Below are 26,116 nucleotides of genomic sequence, written 5' to 3' on the forward strand. Positions count from 1 at the left end.
ATTAAAGCGAGCCAAAAGATCTACATATTCTGTCCTGCGGATGCATTTCAAGCAATTGATTTTTCCATTATGTTGCCATCGAAAGTTTAATCCAGCCCGGAACTTACAAAGTAGCCTCGTTACTCAGTAGACGGGTTGGATTTTTTTTTAAAAAATTTTATTGATTTTCAAGAACTTCTCCTGAAATAGAAAAGCCTAGCACAATGTAAGGCCAATTTTTAATTTTATATACATGACAAAAGGTTTGTTTTCATTCTTCACCCGAGGAATATAATTAACAGACGTGATAAGTCGATGGGACAAAGCCAGAAAAAGCTTGAAGTTTAGCTTGGTACGAAAACAGTCGGCATACTTGAACGTGATCACATCGTATAAATGATTGACGGCCCCTTCCTTTTCAAGCTTCCCACTCAGTTAGTGGTTGAAAAAATTTGACGTCTTTTCCAACGCCCAGAGGGTAACCTCCAGGCGAAAAGAACTCTCCAAATGCGTTATTCTACATCCATTCTACATCTATTAGTTTATATATTTTATTTTTGCGGTGGTCCCCTTAAAAGGCAGTATCAATTCTACATAGTACATCTTTGGAATACTATTTACGAACCACACCCGAACAGCTGAACACACTCGATTATTATTGTAGTTGGGAGTAAAAGTTCACAAGTTCTCTTATCGAGAAACCAAGAGTAAGGAAAGAAACTAATTCGCTAGGATTTCGTTTAGCTCCATTCACTGTTTGCTGTCTCTTTTGTTGCTGTACATGGGGTCTGTGTAACACGTCCAGACACAAAATAGGATAAATTTTAAGACGGGCAAACAGCCACTCGCCACAATACAATGAAATTCACGGCTGAAATATCAGACTCAAAAATTGCATTCTTGACACAAAAGCGTACAAAAGCGAGAGATTTAACAGGGAAATTGATGCTTGACGCCGGTGCAAACGCATGACAAAGAGACGAAGACCTCTAATTTCAATACAGGAATTTTCATTCTTGTCATCCACCAGGCGTAAAGAAAGGATCATGTCCAAAAAGGAGACGCGTTACCGTCCGTACATTTTAAAAACAAATTCGACACGCACAACGTTTAATAAGATCCTCTTGCAAATTTCGCACGTTGCTACATCCTTCTACAACACACTTAGTCGGCATATTTTCGGACAATATCGACTACAACATATTATAATTGATGCGCAGGTTACACGCTGAGTGTCAGCGACACTTCCAATAATTTCGTCGCAGTTTTTAATTATAGATGGGTTCTATTTTTTATGCATGAATAATACATTCAATGAGGGTTGCATGAGGAAAAATGGGAAACTGCAAAGATCAAATGGAAGTTTGGCGAATAACGTGGCATTAAACCGCTGAGTCCGAAGCCAATCTCTAAACTCTTTTCCTTTCGATTCTCGATCAGAGAAATTAGAAGCCTCATAACCATTGTATAAATAGAGTGTTTGTTTTAAGTTACCCTGGGTATTCTTTCGGCGTACATTCAAACACTTGTCGTTCATATTAAACGCAGATGAATAAAGGCTGAAAGTTTCTAAAGAAACTGTGGTGCTGCGTCGGTGGGTGTAACAAGGTAATTTGGTTATATCAACTAAGTTGAAATTGTAAATTGGCCACCGTAACGAATGAAACACAGACACAGACACAGCGGAAGCTTTACACGGATTTTTTTCCATCGACTTCAGCAGCTGTGTAATTCTGTTCAGTGTGGAACATGTCCTCTCAGTCACATAAAAAAAACTTACTACTAAACCCGAAATAAGAAATCAGCTTTTTTATTTCCCTGCGATCACCAAATGGATACGAACTGCAATTTGGCTAATTTGCTTTCGACTGTAAAGGGATTTTTAACGAAAATATCGTCGTTGCACAGGACCTTGCAAAACGTTTGCTTTCCTTGTGTTAATATTGCGGCGCCTTATTGATTATTAGGGACTTTAAGCAAACCACGACGGCGACGGCAACGAGAACGTGGAAAAAAAATAGATCTAATTGGCAGAACAATAGCTCAGCACGTGCGTTTTAAAACTTTGTACATATTTTAAAAATACAGGATTAAATTTGTTTAATATAAATGTTAACAGGTGATAGAGTAAGTTTCCTTTAAAAGAGCTAAGCCCGCCTCCAGTGTTGAAGAAATTCTGCCTGAAGAAGAAGCTGACCTCTCAGAGCTCAAAATGTCAGCAAACGTGTCTGAAACAGTGAACGGGACATATTCCAGGTCAAGCTGCATCAACCCCACAGCGTTAAGAATCGGCGGAACCTTTGTTTTTTGTTTGATATTTGTAGTTTCGCTCATTGGAAACGCTTTCGTAGGAATAGTTGTCTACAGGAACAAAACATTGAGAAAACCCATTAACTTTTTCATCGTAAACATGGCCATGTCTGATCTGCTGTATCCGATGTTTTTGTTTCCTCCTAATATAGCTCTGTCATTCACGAGTAACTCCTGGCTTATAAGTGGACTTCTTGGCCATGTGTTGTGCAAGCTTGTTCACTTCTTCACTAAAGTCTCCATGTATGTGTCAGTTCAGAGCCTGGTGCTGATAGCGGTGGATCGATTTGTAGCTGTGGTGTTTCCTCTCCGCTCCCCACTGATCAGTTCAAAGCAGTGCCGGTACTTCACTCTCGCCACTTGGATCATTGCTGTGGCTTTCCGCTGCCCTGGACTAATCGCAAATAAACTTGTGGAGAATCAAGAAGCGCAAAAGTGTAGAGGGGACTGGAACTACGTGTTTGGAGATACTTTTTCCTTAAAATTCTTCAAGGTGGCCATCTATGTTCTATTCGTATATCTTCCTTTAGTTTTGATCGCCATACTTTATGTCATCATTGCTATAAAGCTCAAATCCCAGGAGACTCCGGGCGAGCAATCAACCAACGCAAGAAAACTGCGTTTGAAAAAAGAGAGAAATGTTCTGAAGATGTCTGTTGCCATCGTGTTAGTGTCTCTATTATGCTTGATGCCTTTTTCCATGTTGTGGTTTCTTGAAAATTTTTCGTCGAATACCACAATGATATCGTCCTGTAATTTTCAATACTTCTGGTATATCGCCTATTTTCTTGCTGTGTCAAACTGTGCTATAAACCCTTGTATCTGTTTTATCTTCAGTGCAAATTATCGTCAGGGTCTAAAGAATCTGCTCAACTGCTTTTTGTGCTGATTCAAGCCTGATATTTTAAGTCGTTTTTTAGTATTATGTAGTAAAGAGAGAGTCAAGCTAAAAATTTCATTTAAATTAAAAACTGGCCGATAGCATCCATAAAATACTTTTGTTTACTAGCGAATCTATTAAATTGTCTCAGAGTGCAACGGTGTTTTGGATACTCATAGGCAATGCGTGATAAGCAGACATAGTACATATTCAAGTAGGCCACTATGATTAATAACGAACTTAGCTTGAAGGAGTATAGTTCATTGAAAATGTATGACACCTTATTTGCCCTCTTTATTTAAAACTCACGAGCATAGCATTCGTAATTAATTTTTCCTTGAAGGAACACTACAAATAACTCAATGCTAAGCTCTAACCTAATCAAGTAGGACAAGGGTATATTAACACATCTCTAGGTCACCCTGTTTAACAAATACTGGAGCCAGTAATAGTCAATAAAACTTAATTGGATAAGTTTTCCTCGATGTATAATGAATTTCTCTATTCTTAGGTAGTAGATAGGCGCCGAAAAAACGTTTATGTAATAATTGGTGCGCAGATTGCCGACTGAGTATCAGCAAAATTTTTAATAATTTCGTCACAATTTTAAACTATAGTTGAGTCTGTTATTTAAGTGAGCTAAGACAGCGATGAAATCATACATACATAAGCAGTTGACGAAAAAGGGAATTATTGTTTTCGTATAGGACCAAGGGAAAAGCATTTAAAACTGTCATGTAATTTGTTGCAATCGGAGTGCGAGTCTCTATTCAGTTTGATAGCATTACTTTACCCTGCCATTACTTTGAAAATCAAATCCGAGAAGACTCCAGGCGAGAAATCAGTAAACCCGAAAGGGAAACCATTGAAGGGGTACTTCATGTAATAGAAACGTTCGTCCTTTGTTAGCCAAAAAAAAAAAAGGACTCCCAGAAAAAACTTCCTGCTTTCGAAAAAGGTAAGGTGTTCTGTGATGCTTTCATGAAGCCTTAAAAAAAATACTCAAAAGGCACACCTCAGGCACAGAGAAGTTAAAAAAGTTGAAGAACTGAGATCAAATTATCATGGTGATGCTAAGAAAGGAAAAAAAAAAAACACAAGCGCAAAATTGGCATGTATCAACTCTTCTCCTGACAACCTAAATTGACATTAATTTTGTTTCCAACCTGTTCTTTCCCCAATTTCCCCTGACAGAGGGTCTCTGAAGTAGGCAAAAAAACAATTAAAATCAGGAGTTTCACTAAATCAGACACAGCTGTGTGGAGTCAGAAGAGTTTAATTTTAACACATGCTCTGTACATTTTATTGAATGCTGCCAGCATTTGAGGCAATCCTTGGCCACAGATCTGCACACTCCTTGGCTACAGGGCCAGTGATAGCAGAGCCTGTAAAGATAACACAAGACTTGAGCATATAACACAATGCTGATATACAAATAAACAACTACTGCAAAAGTAAATACTGATTGATAAATTCACAAAGGATCAATCAATTTACATTTGAAAATGTACTCTTTGCATCATCAGATTACTGGACATTCCAGGAAACGAGCAAACATTTCAGAGGGTTCACAGGTTGTGTTCATGGTTAGACTACAAGCAGTCTGTCGCACGAGTCAAAAAACATCAGTGAAAAAAACAACTGATGTTAACCCCCCCCCCCCCCCCAGAGTTCTGCACTGCATGTTACAAACTTAGCCAAAAAGGAGGGGCTGCTTAAAGTCTAGTTGATGGCTTTTATGGTGACTTGTTTTTTCTTCCTTTTGAATTATTGACTTGAGTTACAAACATAGTCATTAGTTAGTGACAGCACGCAGGGCTCAACACTAACTTTTCAACTTACTACTCAATTAGCTAGTGAAAACTTAGATGTTAAAACAATTTCAGTTTGTTTACTAGCCAAGCTAGCTAATGGAAATTGAAAACCACTCACCAAAACTGAATTTCTACTAATCTGTGGCTTGTTGGCTACTGTTACCGGTAGTGCTGAGCCTGAGCATGCCTCAATTTTATTAAAAAATACAATCACAAAAAGGATGACTTGACTTGACATCTCGCAAAACTTCACCATCAACCCACACACTCAACTAAAACACTCTGTTACACACCAACCTAGCAACTGAGCAACCTGTTACCCAGCAACTAAGTCTTTTTTTTTTCTCTTGTAATAAAATTCAGTTACAATTTGCTTTCCCTTACCTTTCATCTCTCCTTTGACATTCACTATGACTCCTGCATTATCTGTAAAGAAAAAATGTCCATACACAATTCTTGTTTGATCAGGAAAAAACAAAGACCTACTGAGGTCTAAGCAATGCTAGACAATACTTATTTTTCCCTTTTCTTTGCTCTCCATTGACCGAGTGGAATTACAAGCAAACAAGGAAAAAGGAGTACAAAAATCATTCGGATTTTTTTCAATTTTCTTGAATTATCTGACTTTTCTAGAGTAAATTCATTTAGACTCACTTTAGATAAACCCTGATATCAACACAAGTGAGGTATTTGTACACTGCATACACAGTCAGGTCATACCAAATCATAAAATTTATTTACTTCAGTCGCTTGAGTCATGAAGCATACCTTCAAAATAAATGAACAGCCCGTTCTTCCTTCTAAAGGCCTTCCGTTGTCTGATAACCACAGCAGGCATTACTGGAAAATAAAATATTAAAATATATTTTGTAAAGAGAAACAAAACTTTGATAGAACATGGTGAAAGTCTAGAGTCAAATGATGGCAAGTTTGGGTCCAGGTCAGTGTCTGAGCAACTGAGTACCCACCTCTCCCCCCTAAACCCAAAAAGAGTCACCTGAGAACAAGTTAGGGTCAATGTTGGGTTAGGATAATGACATGGATCCACAAGTTATTTTAACAAGTAAACAAAATAGACAATGGATCACTTTTCACTTATGTTATTGGGCACTTAACCAACATTAAACACAATAAACTTTGTTTGCTGGCAATGCCATGTAAAATTACACTCAATCATGAGCATTTTGGTTTTTCCAGCTTTACTTTTAATTCTAAGCCCAGTGCAGTAGTATATATAAAAATGTACGTATGATGCACGATCCTCGCAGTAGAGAGCGCTATTTATGCCATAGTGAAAATTTTCGCTATTGCATAAATAGCGCTCTCTACTGCGAGGATCACGCATCATACGTATCTAATACCGCAGTTCAAAATATATGAACCTCATATATTCACTGTAACTGATTTATCATCACGGGTTTATTACGAATCAACTTAACGGCCTGCTCCCAGTCGGCTTGTTAGCTCAATTGGTAGAGCGCTGCACTAGTATCGCAGAGGTTAGTGGTTTGAATCCCGTACAGGCCTGAATTTTTTTCAGGTCTGATTTTCGCTATTGCATTAATAGTGCTCTCTACTGCGAGGATCGTGCATCATACATATCTAATACCGCAGTTCAAAATATATGAACCTCGTATATTCATTGTATCATCTCAAAATGTAGCCAAACAATTCAACAAAGAAGTGTTTGGAATATTTTCATTTATATTGGGTGAAAAGTTTGTCACAAGTTAACTCCGCAAACTCACCTTGTGCAAGTTAGTTTATTTCATGTTCAAATGTCTCCCAGCATTTTTGGACTTTGGTTGGGAGTAGGCATGAAAGTTTTGTTGTTAAAACTAGTGTTATTAAAGCTGGTGTCAAAGAAATGTTTCCCACAGAGGCCTGAAAAATCTCCCATTTCTCATGACTAAAAAATATCCTGTTAGTGTAATTTCTAGCTCACCTTTTTTCCTAAGCTCCGGTTTTCCTTTCTTTACTGTTGCCAGGACCATATCACCAGAACCTGCAGCAGGCAATCTGTTAAGACGACCCTTGATTCCCTTAACTGCAATGATATACAAGTTCTTGGCTCCTGTGTTGTCTGCACAGTTTATTACTGCACCTACTGGCAGACCCAGGGAGATACGAAACTTCCCTCCAGAAGAACCACCACGTCCTGACAAAGAATAACACACAAAAAATCCACAAACTAGCCAGAAAAATGCGACAAATGCAGTTCTCTACAGAGGTCACAATGCAATGTGCAATGACTTAATCAACCATTGACTTTCATGTCCAACTGTTGAGGAAGTATTTGTCTTTGCAGGGCGGCAGTGATGCGCAAAACATGTATAGCCATAGAGTTTGGTGTATCATCTAATCGAATTTTTCACAACACATGAAAATATAGTCTTTCATAGCTTCTACATAAGATTGGCTATGAAATAAAATTTGGTGAAAAAAAAAACGACATTTTCATAAGCATTATTTTTGATTGGCTGTGATAGTCCCATGTTTTTTTAACATACAAAACTCCGTTCCATTTAAAGTTAAGGCACAAACTAAATTACACAAGTACGTGTAAGATAATTGGCAGAAAAATTAAGTAAACTATTCTAACGAGAAATTTTCAACTTAAACACGACCTTATTTTCAATCGAGGCCTAAAACAAGTAAAATGCACTTCGCAACAACAGCATAATGAAACACATCTGCAACCATCCTCTTCGGGAACACATTGACATTTATCGACTTAACTTCCACAGAAAATTTACAATGTCATTAAATTTTTTGAGATTAAAATAAAGTTTATTTATCTATAACTTCATACAAAGGGTCTTTCACGGCAAGATGCCTTTCAATAAGCCGATGAAACACGATTGCGGTTCCTCTCTCTCTGGTTCCTTACCTCTCTTCGACATGTTGGATAGAGAAAGAGGACTATGCTAAGCGACGCATGCGCCGAGTAGGTCCCAGTACCTCTGGAGCTTTGTTCCCGTGTGGGGTCAGGTAAGGATTGTTTCGGCAGTCGATCAATCTTTCTGTTTTCGCTTTCAAAAGACCTAGCCGAAAACTCAGACTAATTTTGGCTAAATAACTTAAAGAAATGCTTAGAGAAGAGAGTATGCTGCTTTACGAGGTTACTTTTCGCACCAGTTTGAGGGATGGAAGGCAAAGCATAGCGAAGAAGTGCAAAACTAGCGATCGGCTCGCGAACGCTGATCACGAATAGAAACTTCTCGTTCTTAATGACAATTTCAGAAAATGCAAAACAATGGCATACTGCCACTTGCAGTGCCACTGGAAGCGATATCACTGACTAAGTCAGTATCCTACAAATTTAGGCGAGCGCAACGAGGATACGTTTATACCGAAACACTCCTTTCAGGTGTGTGAAAGTGTCGCTCAACCGAGCGCGAAGCATCGGGAGTGACTAGAATAGAAACTTGGGTTGGCATTGGCCTCCTAAGACAGGGTACCGAACCAGAGCTTTTACGGATATCACCAGATCAGCCACGGGGGCGATACGATGGAGATACCTGTAATAGCACCCTACGCTTCCGGGTTAAAATGGTCACCGGTTCGGTTAATATAATCGTTGTATCTCGAATTTCACAAACATATGGTAGTGAGATCGTCGGTTTCTTGCCGCATCGAAGTAACAGGCTGAGATGACAGGAGAATTTGAATAGTAAGTATTTATGGTTGCTGTTACTGCTCTATTTAATTTTTTATGACAATTACAGTTGGAAAATTTAGGACCAACTTGATGCGCATGCGTTTGCAAAAGACCCTAGTGAAGATACTTTTTCTAGCCAATTAATACTTGTAGCCTACTCACAATGATTAAATTTTAAGAAGAAAGTCTGTAGGGCCACTTGTGGGTCCATAAAAGAAATCGAAGAGGGGAGATAAACCTCCAATTCCGGGCCGCTCACAGACTCACTTCGTCACATGAAGTCACGTGACATGCCTCATACTATTACAAAATACACCACACACATGGGGTCTTCAACAGTCTAATTTTATCAGTTGTCTTTATTTATCTTTGAAAACAAAGTATAGAAGGAAAAACGTATCTTGGGGAAATATTTTGGTAAACGTGACTATGTGTTTTAAAATGGCGCCCGCTAACAAGGATTATTACCACTAAACGCGGTCAAACGACACATTGTCCTCTCTAAAACGCTCCTTTTCGCGGGCCAAATGGCAAAGTGCGGGCTTTAAATGACATTTGCCGCCCTGATATATATTTTATTAAATGACTTTCTACGATTTGGCCTTGTGTATTGATAATAATGATAATCACGTGACTTTTGTCGGGCATATAGTTTACTTGTGTCCCTCGTAGCATTATTTACACCCTCGCTCTGCTCGGGTGCAAATGATACTCCTCGGGCCACAAATAAACTATTGTCACGCGCGAGGAGAAGTGAAGACATTCAGTTTTGCGTCTTCAACGCGCTGACCGTTCGGAGTCCCAGACAGACCGCACGTTGTGATTGCTTTTCTAAACAGTCTGATCATGCTTTAAGGAGACTAAGGAAAGTAAGAGGGTAAAGAGAATTTACTATGTATTAGAACTATATACAGTATGCATAGCTGGCAGTTTTTAGCGCGCGTACAAGTGCGCGTGATGTGTGAAGATACCGCGTGTTTTCAAAACTATCTTCTGTCCCGAGCCTCTTGCAGCTTTGCAGTTCACCTCTTTGTTCAGATTTTTGGATAACTAAGCTATGGATATTGTGTGCCGCAAGTTGTAATTTATAATCCGAGCATACTTAACATTTTATGTGGCTCCTTTGAGACTGGAAGGGGTGACTATCATTTAAATAAATGAAAGTACTAGGAGTCCATTTCCTAGAAGTACCGCGATTTGAAAACAGGAACCCGACAGAAACTTGCAACTTCCTTTTTTTCTTTACATTCTTCTAGTTAATTTTCGCTTTACAACATTACCTGAATCGGAGACAGATACGCTAAAAAGGCTATTTTCCCATAGCTTCAATGCTTATTGTCCACAAAAAAATCACCTAAAGCTGTCATTTCCCCAAATTGACAGCCATTGTGTTCTATCCCAGTAAAATCTCAGCATTCTGATCGTGTTGGGGGTAGGGGTGGTCGCTATCCCAATACCACGTGATAGATATTCCACTTTATCTGACGCCCTACTTCGTCTTCCGTCTCCTAAAGTTCTATTCTGGCGAAGTTGTTCTTTTTGTCTCGTCGGCTTATAAGCTCAGCAATGTCCAGGCCAAGAGTTTTTTTCGATATCACCATCGGCGGAAAAGCTGCCGGACGAATTGTGATGGAGGTAAGCAACAGAACGATCTTCTGCAATATTTGACAGTAATAGAAAGCGTTGTCAGACAAAAGCTAAGGTATTTTACACGGAGAGGTCTACACTTTTTGTTTCATTTTTCTTTTTCGATTAATCCTTTCTTACCGTACTATTTACAGCTCAGAGCTGATGTAGTCCCGAAGACTGCAGGTTTGTGTAAAAATAATTGTTTAGTTTTCTAGCTAGTCGACTATCGGCTCAAAAGTTTAATCGTTTTCACGAAACAACTCCGATCACCCAAATTTCATGCGTTGACGCCGTTGAATTTCCTCGAGGAGTTTTCAGTGGAACAAACTTAACCATTAACGACAACATTACCCATTTCAACTTGAGAGAAACGGGATTTTGTTGTTTCGCTTTGAAAATTTTACACCAGTCAGGTCAACCGAAAGAAATCAATGGAAACTGCACGGCACGTGTTGTTGAGGTTTCACATTTTCACAGATGGTATTGGTAAGATTGAGAAACCAATTCGAGAAACTGCTACCAAGTTGAGAAATGGACATTCCTCCCGCGGAAAATTTATGAAGAAAATTTGAGGCTTAATGTAGACACATTTCGGTCCCTCCTATTAATTAACAATGAAACTAGTCAGTACGTTCAGAGCAGTTTTTTTTTTCAAAGGAGTATTTAAACAAATGCAGCATGGAACGAGCTTAGCTTTACTATGTTGCATGATTGGGTGAGAAAACTCGTGCCACTCGGGCAACCTATAGGAAGTGAAATTAGAGCTAATTGGCCAGGTCACTTACATGTTCATTCTCCCATGCTTCGGGGAGACAGATTGCTTGTTTTTTTTTCCACGAGTTCTGATGCTCACCTTTTGATATTTTATTAGTACTCTGAGTAGCTGTTGTGTTATCTTAGATTTTAAAGCTGGCACCTGCACAGTGGTAAATTGTGAAGAAGTTGTAAGGGTTTTCCTTACTTGCTAAGGCCAACACAGTCCAGTGTCAATTTCAGTCAATTTTTTGTATGGTTTTTTGTTTTTGTTTTTCTCTTTTAGAGAACTTCCGTGCACTATGCACTGGCGAGAAGGGATTTGGCTACAAAGGGAGTAAATTCCATCGAATCATTACTGACTTTATGTGCCAGGTAAAGTTTCTGTAACTTCTTCAGATGTGAATTTCAAGATTATTTTTCCTTATTCATATTTTAACTCGAAACTGTTTGTCATTTTTATGTTCATGAAGTTGATCTTTCCTTAATGGCCACCTTTCTAAAGTGACCCCTTCATTTGTCCCAGCAAATGCCCCACACAGTAACCCTCATTTTGCTATTTTGGAGCAGGGGTACCATAGACCCCTTAACAAAAATGCAAGGGGGCACAGTGCCCCCTACACTTAAGTGCCAAAAATATTGCTATAGCAGCAAAATGGCAAAATATTCAGTCTGGTGATCTTTCCACAAATCCCTTTATCAGCACCGTGTACAGCAAAAGAGTATATTTACATATAACATTTTTGAACGACACCAGCCTGTGTCGGAGAAGCTGATTGACTGCAGCAGTTATCCATTCAACTTGATAGGGTGTCTATGAAATTAATTAGAGTAGAGGTATGTGCATGGCCAGGTGAAAGATAACTCCCCCCCCCCCTTGTTTTAAAACACTCTGTTGTCACTGCATGTACACCCTTCCTTACTTTAAAAGCCACTTCCTCACTCTGGTTACTCTTCTGTGGCCTTCAGATTGCTGTCTTGAGAAGTTCAAGGGATTTTAACCTTGAGGAAACAAACACTCATTAAAATAAAAGATGCTGATGAGTTTTCTAGACATAAGAATGTCCTATTTTCTTTGCAGGTCAAGAGCTAAATAAATTCAACATTAAGATGTTGACTTTGTCTCTGTCAGACTCTAGCTTATTCAATGAGTTATAGCTTGTCTTCTGTAGTTATAAGATATAAATTGATTTATAAATAACATAGCAAATATAGCCTCTTCATGTTGGTAATTTCTTGGCCAAAAATCAGTCAGATTTGCAAATTTCATGTGTGAAATAGGAGTCTAATTCTAACCAGCTATTTCAGCCTTCTTAGGTACTTCTCTGCCGTGAAAAGGACCTGCCCTCCAAATTCTTTCTCAAATATAGCACAATTAGGGTGCTAAGTTGTAAAGCACTTGGACAACCATACATTGAACATTGAAAAACAGCAATGAAAAGATACAGCCATTGTAAAATGGATAAGTGACTGTTGAGCTTCTTGTACACACAATTAACCTTTTTTCAACCATTTAATATAAACAGGGGGGAGATTTTACTCGTGGCAATGGAACTGGTGGCAAATCCATTTATGGTGAGAAGTTTGCTGATGAGAACTTCACCTTAAAGCATACCGGTAAAGGTAAGAGTTTAATTTACTTCTTCACAGAGGTCAAGGGATCAGGTGTAACATCCTTTTTTGGATTGGCTGTGCTTAAAGATTCTTGTTTGCTGTATGTAAACCGCCTCCTGGTTAGCTCGATGGATAGAACACTGGACTGTTGTGCGGGAGGTTGAGGGTTTGAGCCCCGGCCGGACCAACACTCAAGGTCTTAAAACGATTGAGAAGAATATACCACCTTTCTATAACATCAAGAAATGGTTAGATATTCTAGTCTTCTCAGATAGGGACGAATAAATGGAGGTCTCGTCTCCTGCAAGGTTAGGGGTAGGAGACGTTAATTTCCCACGCACGAGATTACTGTGTGATGGATGCCCTCCCCTGGGGTGGGATGGGTGGGTTTGTTGGAGCTTAAACCTTGTAGGGGACCTATGTCCGATTGTTTCTGCTCCAGTACATGGTGCAAATCCTTAAAGGCCCATTTTCATCTGAGATCCTTTTCAGTTGTTTTGTTTTTGTTTTGGAATCGCGCTATTGTTAAATGGCGAACTCTGATAGTCATTCACAAACACTATTAAAAAGAAAAACAAAGATTTGGTGAAGAACACAGTAAACAAATTTGCAGCTAAATATTTGAGACTGAAAAATCCTAAATCGAGTCTGTGTATAAAACTTGTACAAAGCTTACTTGATGTTGAAGGAAATTGTTCGGCTTCAGCACTAAATAAAATATAAACAAATAACCAATATTGGCCAAAACTGATTTACTTTATGCATTTCAATTATAGAATAATGACTTGTACAAATGAGATCGCTTACATACATATCTCAGGATCTCAAGTAAAAATCAGTCAAATAATTATACTCACCTCGAAAAAATCTCCCCAGAGTCTCTAGTTCCATCGTAGGAACAATGCAATAACATTTCTGCAAAAGCACTGTCTGTAGTGTTACCGAAACCCATTGTTGTTTTTCTTTGCCCTCAATAAATCATACACAGACTCTCGAAGTGGAATAACCTTTGCCGAGCCGGGCAGACCTGGCCTTCCTCTATACCGCTTCTTCGGCGGCATTAACTTTTCAAATGACGTATTTCACTGTCATACATGTAAGAATTAAAAACTATTTACTGAAATGGATACTAGGATAGTTTGTTGTTTGCACATGATTCAAGATGGAACTTTGAAAGCCCTAATTAGTAAGATGGAACTTTGAAAGCCCTAATTAGTAAGATGGAAGAAGATATCAAAGCGATTCCGCAACTTCGAGGAAAATTGCGTAATTTTCACATATGAAAAATGATCTGGGCGCACAAGGTATCTCAGTTGAAAATGGGCCTGGTTAAATAAAAAAATTAATAAATTGTTTCCACTGGTACATCTTTGCATTTATTTGACTCCAAATATGGTTTATAGGGTGTAGTTTTTGTTAATTATTATTTTATTTTAGGAATCCTTTCCATGGCAAATGCTGGTCCCAACACCAATGGATCACAGTTCTTTATTTGCACTTCTAAAACTACATGGCTGGATGGCAAACATGTTGTGTTTGGATCAGTTGTGGAAGGTAGCAGTATCGTTGAGCAAATGAATGATGTTGGTTCTGATTCCGGCAAAACATCAAAGCCTGTGGTTATAGCAGACTGTGGGCAGTTGTAATGAAACACTCCTTTTGATCTGCTGAACATGTAAACTGTAGAATGGTAGAGATCAGGAAATAAAACTTAAAGTTGTTTTTGCTGTATGTTAACCACAAATTGTTTCCACTGGTACATTAAACAAAGGTTTTATAAGGGATAGTCTCTAAACATATTCACAGAAAACTATTAGTGGTGTACCTTGAACAGACAATATCCAAAAGTTGAAAAGGTTTGTGAGTACTCAGTGGGCCTGCTTTTCATTATAATAGCGGTAACCTAAATAGTGGATGCGGGGATGAATGATTTGTGCCAAAATTTACCTATCAGTCCAAAATCTAACCAATAGATTTCTATTGAAGGGTAAAAGGAATACATTGCACAGCTTTGAAGCATGCTTTCTCTATATTTCAGTGTTCACCAAATAAATGCAGTTTATACCAAGCTTTGCTGATAAGACCCCTCTCATTAAATATAACTGTTCTTTCTTCCACTATTTAAACATCTAGTCTTTTTACAATGCACAACATTTTAAACTTTTATGCTGACTGATATCTCGCAACTCTTAATTGTGATTAACAATTTCCTTTGTCAACTAACAATAAAGAAATAGAATTGCTTAACTTTAAGCCAATGCCACTGTTGTTTCAAGAAATCAATCATGTTGAAGAAAAAAAACTTGCACATATTTACTATGCAGTTAAAAAACTGTTCTTGCTGTCTTTGGAACAAACTTGGACATCCTTTGATTGTGTAATGTAACTATTTCTTGCACAAGATAAAGCCAGTGCATGGCTTCAAATGTTGTTAAATCACTGACATTGCTCTTGAAATGGTTCTTTACCCATAACATGTACAAGTGCACTTAAAATACATGTTAATTATATATTAGTATTTACAAAAAAGGGACTTGTATTACAAAATTTTAGATACTGCTTAAAAAAGACTTTGGTCTTTTGAATAAATATTAAAAGCAAACTTTTTTCAGTGATGTGCACTTGACCTTCCATGAATAACTTACTAAGGGAAGTTTAAAATAATGTATTTCATTGCAAAGATAGCTGTAGGCTTTCTACGTTTTCTAAAAGTACAAATAAAAAAGAAATACTAATATGAGCTAATTTTCGAGGTGACTGAGTGTGGTGGTGCAAGCCACTACACACTCACTTCAAGCCTTAACACTGAACTTATTTTAACAGAAAATCCTTTACAGCAAGTTAAACAACTCAAATGTAAGCATTACTAAGTTAAACTGCTTACAGTACATCAAAAATTTAAATTGTTTAAAGCTATCTAAGTTCCCACTTAAATAATTAAATTGATTTTTTTTGGTTAGACATGAACAATACAATAAGCTTGTAGCAAAGAACACTAACTAAATTCCCTTCTCCGTTCAATAAACATGTAAAATCTCTTGGAAAGGAGCCCTTCCCCCTAAATTTGTATTAATGATGTTTTGCATCTGGATGGAAAGTTGTGTCCAGTTTCTAACAGTCTTATTTGTCTCCTCAGCAAAATTATATTAAGCTGAGTTATCTGGTTCCAGTATCACATCTAAACCATTATCATTGGTAACTTCTTGGTTAATAACCTCACTTTCACAATCAGATTGCCTTTTGTCAATAACTTCTCCACAGTCTTCTTCATTGACTTTACCTTGAACTTCTAATAAAGTTTTTCTTCCAACAGTTTCTTGTTTTGTTGATATAATGTTACTTTCACATCTATCTGCAGATCCCTCTGAATTATTTGAATCATGAGTTCTCTTGGTTACCCTTTTTAATTCAAGGTCTTCCAATGTGGAAGTTGATTCTTGCATTGCCACTTCATGTACCCAGCTTGTCAGATCATCATCTATCTCATTCAAGTTCACTTCCTCACACTCTAACTGTTGATTTTTCAATGCCTTGCTGTCTTGGTTGGTAACAAGCTGTATTTCTAAACCATGTGGATATTCTTTGCTATCAGAAAACTTACTTGCTTCATTTGTGTCCTCAGATGTAATCACACAACTATCAACTTGTACAACACTCCATTTTTCCTTGGGAATAGGAGATTTGTGATCACAGTTTGACAAGTTTTCTGTTATTTCTCTTCCTGTTTCAACATCCTCAGAAGGACCAGTTGAACTATCTTCACCATGGCATACAACAGACTCCTCAGATTCCCTGATGCCCTTGGTAAATGATTCTTGAAGCTTTCTGCTCCCTTGCAGCTCATCAAGAGAGTTACAACCCTCAGGGTCCCCATCTCGCTCACCCACAATCAACCCATTGTTCTCAAGTTCTACCTCTTTTGCCGATGAGACTACTGCTATCTTAAACCCATAAGATGGTTTCCTTTGCAGCACAGGCCCACCTTCCAAGTTTGTTAGATCTGTGTCACCTGAGAAATCTCCATCAGGGGACTCTGCCCCAACCCCCTCCTCTCGCTCAAGTAAAAGAGCATCCAGGCTCTCTCTGCTTTGTCTCATTTCATGGATTTCTTCACTGATACCTTCTAAGTTCTTCAGGGCCATGGAGTATTTTTGTTTTGCCTCCTGGAGACTTGCCTGTGTGATTTCAACTTGACGCTTGTGTGCCTAAGGATTAATGCATGTGCCAATTTAACTCATGGAAGGGTGGTTAATTTATTTGATTTATTACAAGTTAAATATAGCTGGGATGAAAAATTCCCAAAACATTCCTGAACAAATCATTTGCAGCAAAAGAAAAATGAGAAGTTATTTCTATTGGGTAAGTTATGGTTGGCTTACAATTTCCCATTAATTTACTATTTACTTTGCACAAATCAATATGATAAGCTCAGATGAGTGAGCTGAGCTCACTTCAGAGATAATTTAAACCAAAAGGTCATTTTTGAGAGAATACACCACTGCTGTCACTGGTATCTTGTTACATTAACTGGACTATGGCAACATTATCGTTCACTTTCTGGGCATTACTTGGACAATAGATATACATGTATCCATGTATAGAAGTTCCCTTATACTTTTTATGTAAACTGTAATTGGCAATTTTTTCTTGTGAATCTTGATTTGACTCTTTTTTATTCGTTAATTGAAGATGATGAGATCTTTTCATGCCCATGTAAAATAGTTTTTTTGACCCCTGAATTAAGAGCTTGATTCAAATGACTGTGTTGCATTTTGCAAGAGTGTGAAAGAGTTTTGGACATTCTTAATGATGTGTGAAAAGGTCAAATAATTTTTATTACCTAACTAAGTTTTGCAAAGGGGTGCAAGGGACCCTCTGTATAATGTTTTAGTGATAGTTACTGATAAGTCAAAGATAAAAAAAACGGCTAAGAACTGTTTTGTTACATGAAAATCAAAACTTATCAGTTACTATTCTGCAAGGAATGTTTACCTCTAATATTTGATCATACTTCATCTTCAAATCAAAGTATGGCCTAGAAATGAAGAGAGAAAAAATGCTACTCAAAGAGTTTTACTTAGAAATTGTTATTGGTAAAGGCATTGATCAATAATCTTGAGAAGGTAATATCTTTCAGTTAAAGTGCCTGAAGTTTCAACAACTAAGTTAACATCACCATCAGAATCGTTGCCACTGACTGTCTCTGAGATTAACTTCGGCTCAAGTTGTCAAGACACCAGCGCCCAGTTGTTCAAAGGCTGATTAGTGCTAACCCAGGGTTAAATTTTAATCCCGGTTTCTATATTTCTCTGTTCAAAAGCAGTTTTGGAATGATTTTGCCAATTCTTTTTAGAACAATTGATCATCAAATTTTAGACAAATGGAATTACACTGAATTTTCTTATGAAGCTTTCAGATCTAAAATCAAATTTCACACTAACCCTGGGTTATCTTAACCCATCTTTGAACAACCCAGCCCAGTTCAATTGTCACAATCAGCAGTGACCTCAGGGTTTAAATGGTATACTGGTTGAAAAGGCAAGACTATCACTACTGGCAGATCCTACAGACAGTAACTAACAAAACTTCATGTTTGTGAAGATCATAATTACTCTATACCTAGACTTGTTGATAGCAGAATTCAGCTTTGATTTTAATTCTGTCACTTTTCTTCCAGCTTCACTGAAAGCCTGTGCTGTCTCAAGATGTTCTTTCTCCCTCAAAGCACGCTCTTTGTCAGACTCCATAACCTGCCATTAATAAAAGAGAAATCACTGAAACTCTTCACCATGTAAGGTAGAAACCCAGACCTGTGGTTTTAAATTCCAGGGGTCTAACAGAGAGCTAATACATTTTTTATTGTGAGCTATAATGTAAACCATACCCAGGTTCATAACAAGCTTCCAATGCATTGTTAAGATCAGCAAGGTTAATGGCAGCATGTGTGTAAATGAAACAAGTTTTTGATCTTAGTCTTTAAGTTTGGGAAGATGACATTCTTTATTTCATATGAGTGGGACGCACATACTAGTTGCTTTCATCTGCAGCACTGTAAATCTCTTTCACAAAAAACAGTCTGTGATGAACATGCCTGTGGTGGTTGAATGCATCGAGTTGTGAATTATGACCCAACTTCATAGAACATACTTCTCTATGCACATCAATATTTGACGTAAAAGCCGTTCCTCAATATGTCATCTTACATTAACATGTTCTACACTCAGGCTTTGGTAAAATTGAAGAAGAGCTCCCCAAAATATCTGTCGGCCAACTGTCAGTGGACAGTTGGCCGACATAATGAAAACAAATTTAGAAACAAGTAAAGTGACTGTCATCTTGGTAAGTTTGAACTTTCACAATTACCTCAAAATGAATTTTGACAAACACCATGCAATAGAAGTAAATTTCGAGTGCAAGGCATTATTGGCCATATCGATCTTTATGTGAACTTGGTGTGAAGTATCTGACTGAAACATTTCGTTCCACTGAAATTGGAAGAGTTTTGTTACTTAGATTTAGCAATACGAGTAAATTTTTTCAAAGACTCACAAAATTGCACAAGCCTGTGCTTTCGTTGTGTTTCTGTCGTGTTTTCATTCTGTTTTTCCTTGTTCCGTTTGCCAAAAGTCAGCTGACAGTCAGCCAACAGATATTTTGGGGAGCTGTTCTTCAATTTTACCCAGGCTTACCGGCTACAGTATCATTCAGATCTATGGCATGATGGTCTGACATTTGAAATCAAATATAATGGATAACACTGACAATGAACCTTTTTCAAAGTACCAGTAACCTTGTGAACAAAACATTTACTCACAGGAAAAAAAAGACAAATTCTATACAGGACCCCCAACCTTTAGAACAGCTTGATTTAACATTTCCTGCCATGTTGGGTCCAGTACTTTATGCTCCTTAGATGTGGAGACAAGTTTCTGTTCTGCTATGGACAGCATTTTTTTTGCTGCTTGATGTGAGCTACGGGCCCTCTCATATTTTAGTGCAGCTTTCTGAGTTTCAATCTGTGACTAAAGATAAATATTTAGTTGTCTTTCACTGACTGCAAAATCATTAAATATTACACAGATTATACCAGGTATAAAATTGCTTCTTTTTTGTTAAGCTTGGATACTATACACTAGGGTTTCTTTCAATGGAAAATTGCTCAGACAAGTTCTCTAATTGTTGTAAATAACTGAATAGTTAAACTCAATAACTCATAGTTTATTTGATATACACACTACAAAAACATTTTTGCTAATGAACATGGAAATATGTGGCAGTTAGAAGATGAAACCCTTAATTTTTGCTGTGTACTAATTAACTGTCATAAAACTATAATAGATCATAAAAAATGGTCGGATTCAATGCTTTTAGTTAAAAGTCAAAAAGTTCAAACCTGTTTTGCTTTTTGTACAGCGTTATAATAAGGTCGAGCTCTGTCTATATATTTTGGTCCAAGAAAGGTGGCTTGGCTTTTCAGAATATATGCTGACTCTGTTAGCGTCTGTCTGAATGTTGCTTGAAGCTCCTGAAAAATTTAAAAAATATATAAAAATAAATGAATAAATCAATTGGAATTGTTGATGAGTAGTGGCTCTTCCATAGAGCAGCTCTTCGGCAACTGTTTTCTAGGTTGAATTTGGAATTTTGAGTGTTGGTCTTTATGGAGTGAGGAAAAATGAGAATGTAGAAAAAAATCTTTGGGGCAAGGATGAAGACCAACAACAAACTACAATCAACCACAAATGAATAAAGAGGGTGAGTCTTTATTTCCTTTTGCTTCAGTGGGAGAGTATAACGAGGTCAATGTGTTTTTATCCACTGCTAACGAAATTGGCCATTATTATGAGTTTCAAAGCTGATATTTTGAGTGTTAGCCATTTTCAGAATTAAGATGAAGGGCTAACACTTGACACTTCAGCTTTGAAACTCTTTATGATGGCCAATTTACAATCAACCACATCTGACTGATACCACAGGGATGTAGATAATAGCCCGAAGCCGGGAAAATAACCCAGCTGTGAATGTGACTTTTCCAGCTGCAAAGCACTACTTCTTTCTCCAAAATGTTTTTAAATGATGTCAGAAGATTGTTTATTTATTTCGTTTGTTTACACCTTCATTGCTGTCTTACCTGAACTGAAAGGATTGTACATACATATAGATACATACATACGTGCACGCTCACACACACACACACACATACATACATACATAGGTTAGTTGACCACTCCCCATGGGGGCTTTTCAGGGCCAATTCCCACCCATCGCACCCCAGGGGAGGACATCCACGACACAGTAATCTCATGCATAGAAAATTAACGTCTCCTACCCCTAGGAGATGGGGCCTACAGTTTATTCGTCCTTATCTGAGAAGACTAGAATATCTATCCATTTCTTAATTATAGAAAGGTAGCAAATTCTCAGGCTCACTATTTTAAGACCATAAGTATTGGTCCGGTGGGGGCTCCAACCCTCGACCTCCCGCACAACACAATCCAGTGCTCTAACCAATTGAGCTAACCAGGAGGCAGTTAGCTCAATTGGTTGTAAACACTCCATTTAGTGCAACGATCGCATCATTCACGATGATTCACATCATCCATTTTGCAGGCTCAATAGCCAGTGGTATTTTTAATTCATGCATGTGAAATAATGAATGCCCTTAATTTTGCTCCCAAAATCAAGGAAAATGCATCTCCAAGAGCATGCATTTTCAAGATTTCCTGAGGGGGGGCATGTCCCCAGACCCCCTTGGTATAGTGTGCCAAAGGCACGCTAGAGTGGGCCTTCAGCCCAAGTACCCGCCTATCATTGCTAGATTTCTGCTTGTTAAAAACTTTAGCTAAATCCCTGTACCAGGTGCAGGAATTGAACCCTCACTGCTGTGCCCGTAGGAGGCTAATGATCACACTATTGCAACAGGCCTATTTTTCTTATATTTGATATTTGATAACAAGCAGGTGTAGAGTAACTAATAAATAAAGTATGGCCCTTATTCACATGGCCTGTGCTACTACAAGTCCTACAGCTCATCGTCACTTCATCAGTGAAATTACAACCGAGTCTTCATCAGTTATCAAACCAACTTCATTAATTTAAATATTTCAGAAACTTCAATGTTCGATATTTCATCGTAAGTACAGTCAAATCCCTGGTAAATTGCCCCATCCGCAAAGGAATCAGAATACAAGTAAAAGTCTGTGGACGGCTCAAACTGAAGACTTCTAGAGGCTCTGAGAGCTAACCCTCAACTTGAGTGCAGAATGCGTTTTACTCTTTGGTTCACTCTCGTGACATTTGGAATTGACATCTTCAATATAAAATTATTGTAATCAATATCGAAAAAAGAAAAAAACAGTTTGACTTTGGCGTCGATCGACCCTCAGAATCAACGTCTTGTCTTCATTTGTTTAGTATACCGAAGATTAATCTGAGCATGTATACATCTTCCATTACGCTGCACTTTACGGCAACGACATACCACAAAGCAGAGAACGGAAAACTTCAAAAGAATAATATTCTTACCTCGAGATCGTGTTCCAGACGATTGATTTCTGCGGTCGAAGAGTTCAATCGCTCTAGCTCCCCCTGTTTGAATAGCACGAAAAAAAAACTCAACACTTCAGAATCGAATGGAAAAACGTTAATATGTGTACGTAATATAGAAGCACTCTTACTGTGGTAGTTTTCTGAGCAGTCAAAACTAAAAGATAAATATTAATGAATGTAACGTTAAATTTTTAGGGTGTTGTAATCATTTACAATAACAACCGATCGTATGTTCACAGAAACTGTAATTACCTTCACTCGGGGATCTAAGACATCTTCACTGTCATCCTCATCGTCGACATCCCCATCAGTACCACGAAATTGCACTTTACTCTCTGTATAGGTCTGTGAGACACCTGACGCCATCTTCTATGGTGACATGATGATAAAAAGCGATATAAGAAGGTTACGTCTCAAACGGGCAGAAATAGGCGGTGATAAAGTCCGGGAGAAAGTCAAAACAGGTGTATTTTAATGGAGCCTCGATTCGATGTTGCTGTGGCGGCTGGGCAGAAACCGCTGATTCACATAAGAAATAATTCTTCTTCCATCGTGGATTTTTTTTCTCTCTTCTCAAAGAACAACATAACGTCGATTATTGTTTCTGAGGATTTCTCCAATGTAACAGAATTTATCAGGTTATTTGGGAAGGACTACAATGGGAGCAATGCTAAAAAATATACAAGGTGACGCTTTCCGACGCTGGCCTTTTTGACTGCAGAGTCGAATCATGAGTCTCAGCTGATCAATATGACTCCCGACGATGTCGGGTTCAAACATCTGTTATTTCGTACCTAAGCGATGGCGAATTGCCGTTTTTGCCATTGTGCTGTTGTTGGTTGCCTATTTTGTCCTTGAACCGATGATTAAAACAGGTTCGCCAATCAATTTTGGATGTGAATACGAAATGACAGACGTGCTATTAACGCCGGAATCTCTCGGAGTCAGCTTTTGCCCTATTTGTTTTGGTCGGAATGAATCTATCTGTGAAGGTGTTTTATACAGTACTGTGCGGTTACGCCGTAAAAAGAGGGCTTCGTTGGAAGATAAATGGAAACCGAAAGCTCTAGGTCTGTTGAATAAGGACAGAATTTCAATCAAACATTTAGGAAATATTAGCGAGTTTCACAAACTTGATAACGAATTGTGTAGCCTGGTGGGAACGATTAATGCTCCATGCGGTAATGATGTCATTTGGAAATCATTCGTTAATCCTTCATCCATAGAGAGGTGAGCGATGGTTTATCAAATTTTGAAAACTTTTTTTTTTTGATTGGGGTTTGTTACTGATTGTTAATCGACGTGTCAACACAGGAGCTCTCGGTGTTTATACAGCCATGTGTTGTATGTCAAACAACGGAAAAGGGAAAAATCCTTTTTCAAAACAATGGAGCTAATCGAGGCAAAAAAAAGAAAAACAATTTCAGTTTTCTTCGCAATACTCATCTTGGTCAATAAAAACGTAAAAAAAAGAACTTGGCCAATATGTACCCAGAGGTGGCATATGGTATCCGCGGACTGGACTGGACTAGTAAAACGCGGACTAGTAAAGCGCGGACTAGTAAAACGCGGACTAGTAAAACGCGGACTAGTAAAACGCGGACTAGTAAAACGCGGACTAGTAAAATGCGGACTAGTAAAACGCGGACTAGTAAAACGACAACAACAAAAAAAACAATTTCATACGAAGGCGATCATAAGACTTAATGGCAAGCCAATTTAGTAAGTGACAATCCCTGTTTGACTTTTAAGCTGCAAATGGGTTTGACATGTGCCAGATACAAACGAATTTATAAGTTTAGGCTAAGAAAGAATTTTATTCAGCACTAGTTCAAAATTCTAAAATACACTTTCGTCGTAAATTTCACGGCAGAAACGCAGGAATTCGATGAATAAAAGTCGCATTAAATCTCCTTGTGTCTAGGTAGAAAGAGTCTCATTGACTTCAGCTTTTCGGTGGAAGAACACACGCTGTTACAGAAAACAAACAAGCAGACGGACGACTCCAAAACACAATTTGCATTCACTTACAATTTGACTTTCCGTGACATTTTAAAACGGAACAGAGGTAAATCTTCGAAGATTAATCGTCATTGGAAATAAAAAATACTTTTCGTAAGATCTCTGTTTTTCTCTTTACGAGAAAATCGTCGCATGATCAATTAACTCGTGTGTGTTTGTCACACAAGTACTGCTGTGTCTTCAAAAGCGTATGCTTCAATTGACAGGTGTCACATCGTGACAGTTACTTTTCCAAAAAATGTTTGAAAATTTGTTCGGAAGCCTTTTAACTACCTTTGCAAATAAAAATCTTTCATTGAAAGTTTTCTCTTTAATTTGAAGAACCCGAATGATTTTAGGGCTACAATTACAAGTTTATTTATGGGAAAATCCTCCTTGAACTGAACAATTTTATAGCGAGTGAGTTATAAAGAAAACAAATGTTATTCAAATTAAAGAGAAAGCTTTCGCCGAAATATTTTTTTTGTCAGTGTAAAGATAGTTAAAAGGCTTCCGAACAAATTTTCAAACATTTTTTTGAAAAGTAACTGTCATGATGTGACACCTGTCAATTGAAGCATACGCTTTTGAAGAAACAGCAGTACTTGTGTGACAAACACACACGTGTTAACTGATCATGCGACGATTTTCTCGTAAAGAGAAAAACAGAGATCTTACGAAAAGTATTTTTTATTTCCAACGACGATTAATCTTCGAAGATTTACCTCTGTTCCGTTTTAAAATGTCATGGAAAGTGAAATTGTAAGTGAATGCAAATATGTGTTTCCCGCTCTTTTTGGTTTTTATCTTTTTTCACACGCACGCACAAATGACAACTTTGTCCGCAACGGACGCGGGTCCTTTCGTTTCAAAAAAATTTAGCAAAATCAGTCAGCCCCACCCAGGCACACCGGCGTCTTTGATGATTTTGAGAATTTTGAAACTTTTAGGAAACCGCAAAAATTGAGTCGCATTAGAAAATGCTTGTGTTGACAGAGTTTAATCCCTAGAGTAAACAATTCGGTCGTAATGCGACCCGAGCCTTAAAGAATCCAGGATGCTACACCAATTTTTGAACAGTTCAGAAATATACGAACAGTTCAGAAGTTCCCATTACGGACCGACCTATGCTGGTGAATAACACTTTTATCTTTTTCTAACGCATAAAAACAATGATTGCTAAAAGAACCCGAATGATTTACGGCTACAATTACGAGTTTAATTACGGGAAAATCCTCCTTGAACTTCACAATTTGATGGCGAGTGAGTTATAAAGAAAACAAGCGTTATTCAAGTTAAAGAGGATGTTTTCGCCGAAACATTTTTTTGATAAGCAACTCTGACGATGTGACACCTGTCAATTGAAGAAGAAAGAAGCATACGCTTTTGAAGAAACAGCAGTACTGGTATGACAAACACACACGAGTTAAATTATCATGCGACGATTTTCTCGTAAAAAGAAAAACAGTTAAGGCTGGTTTTCACTTGCGACGGAGTCGGAGTCGGAGTCGAAGTCGGAGTCATAAGAGCGCTTATGACTAGTGAAAATCGAAAAACGGAGTTGTAAGCGGAGTCATAAGCCCGACGGAATCGGAGTCGGAAGAATCAGAACGTTTCCATTTTCTTCCGATTCCGCTTATGACTCCGTTGCTTACGATCTAGTGAAAACTGCAGGGTCGGAGTCGGAAGCGGAATCGGAAGAATAAACCAATCACAATGCTTGTTCTCAGGTCCTCCGAGTACAATTCGAAAAAGAACATGGCGGCTTCTTTAGACGAAAGAATTGCAGAGGCGGTGAGACGTTTCCCAGTACTTTACGATAAATCATGCAAAGACTTTAAAGATAATAATAAGAAAATGAACGCATGGGAAGACGTAGCAAAGATAGCAGGGCTTCCATCAGGTATGTTTTAATTACAAAAGCGA

At 38.0% G+C, this 26,116-nt stretch overlaps 5 protein-coding genes across 6 annotated transcripts in view; 3 read left to right on the forward strand and 2 right to left on the reverse strand.

Annotated features, from left to right (window-relative positions):
- Positions 1-2,083: 2,083 nt before the first annotated feature.
- On the forward strand, positions 2,084-3,925 carry LOC111335701 (RYamide receptor-like). Its single transcript, XM_088741334.1, has one exon. It carries the CDS (start codon positions 2,192-2,194, stop codon positions 3,176-3,178), a length of 987 nt encoding a protein of 328 aa, XP_088597460.1. The 5' UTR covers positions 2,084-2,191; the 3' UTR covers positions 3,179-3,925.
- Positions 3,926-4,429: 504 nt separating this feature from the next.
- LOC111335702 (large ribosomal subunit protein uL14) lies at positions 4,430-8,026 on the reverse strand. Its single transcript, XM_022941692.2, has 5 exons — positions 7,874-8,026; positions 6,929-7,141; positions 5,752-5,823; positions 5,368-5,409; positions 4,430-4,554 (listed from the first exon to the last, which is right to left on the reverse strand). Exons 1-5 carry the CDS (start codon positions 7,884-7,886, stop codon positions 4,472-4,474), a joined length of 423 nt encoding a protein of 140 aa, XP_022797427.1. The 5' UTR covers positions 7,887-8,026; the 3' UTR covers positions 4,430-4,471.
- Positions 8,027-10,106: 2,080 nt separating this feature from the next.
- On the forward strand, positions 10,107-14,371 carry LOC111335690 (peptidyl-prolyl cis-trans isomerase). The gene is made up of 5 exons (XM_022941678.2): positions 10,107-10,279; positions 10,426-10,456; positions 11,313-11,401; positions 12,553-12,649; positions 14,078-14,371. The coding sequence occupies exons 1-5, from the start codon at positions 10,211-10,213 to the stop codon at positions 14,284-14,286; spliced, it is 495 nt and encodes a 164-aa protein (XP_022797413.1). The 5' UTR covers positions 10,107-10,210; the 3' UTR covers positions 14,287-14,371.
- A 232-nt stretch (positions 14,372-14,603) lies between these two features.
- Positions 14,604-22,685, reverse strand: LOC111335688 (SH3 domain-binding protein 5). The gene is made up of 7 exons (XM_022941675.2): positions 22,442-22,685; positions 22,166-22,228; positions 20,034-20,165; positions 19,492-19,662; positions 18,260-18,390; positions 17,633-17,675; positions 14,604-16,845 (listed from the first exon to the last, which is right to left on the reverse strand). Exons 1-7 carry the CDS (start codon positions 22,553-22,555, stop codon positions 15,787-15,789), a joined length of 1,713 nt encoding a protein of 570 aa, XP_022797410.2. The 5' UTR covers positions 22,556-22,685; the 3' UTR covers positions 14,604-15,786.
- Positions 22,686-22,723: 38 nt separating this feature from the next.
- Positions 22,724-26,116, forward strand: part of LOC111335689 (divergent protein kinase domain 2A) — a 12,457-nt gene continuing 9,064 nt past the window's right edge. The window contains exons 1-2 of one of the 2 annotated variants that reach the window (XM_088741333.1): positions 22,724-23,419; positions 25,921-26,093. In XM_088741333.1, the coding sequence (XP_088597459.1) occupies positions 22,953-23,419; positions 25,921-26,093 (640 nt within the window). In that variant the 5' untranslated portion in view covers positions 22,724-22,952. The remainder of the gene's footprint in view (positions 23,420-25,920; positions 26,094-26,116) is intronic. The other variant, XM_022941676.2, reaches the window with a different exon arrangement.

This window comes from Stylophora pistillata, chromosome 12 (assembly GCF_964205215.1).
Source record: "Stylophora pistillata chromosome 12, jaStyPist1.2, whole genome shotgun sequence".
In the NCBI taxonomy this organism is placed as follows: Eukaryota; Metazoa; Cnidaria; class Anthozoa; order Scleractinia; family Pocilloporidae; genus Stylophora; species Stylophora pistillata.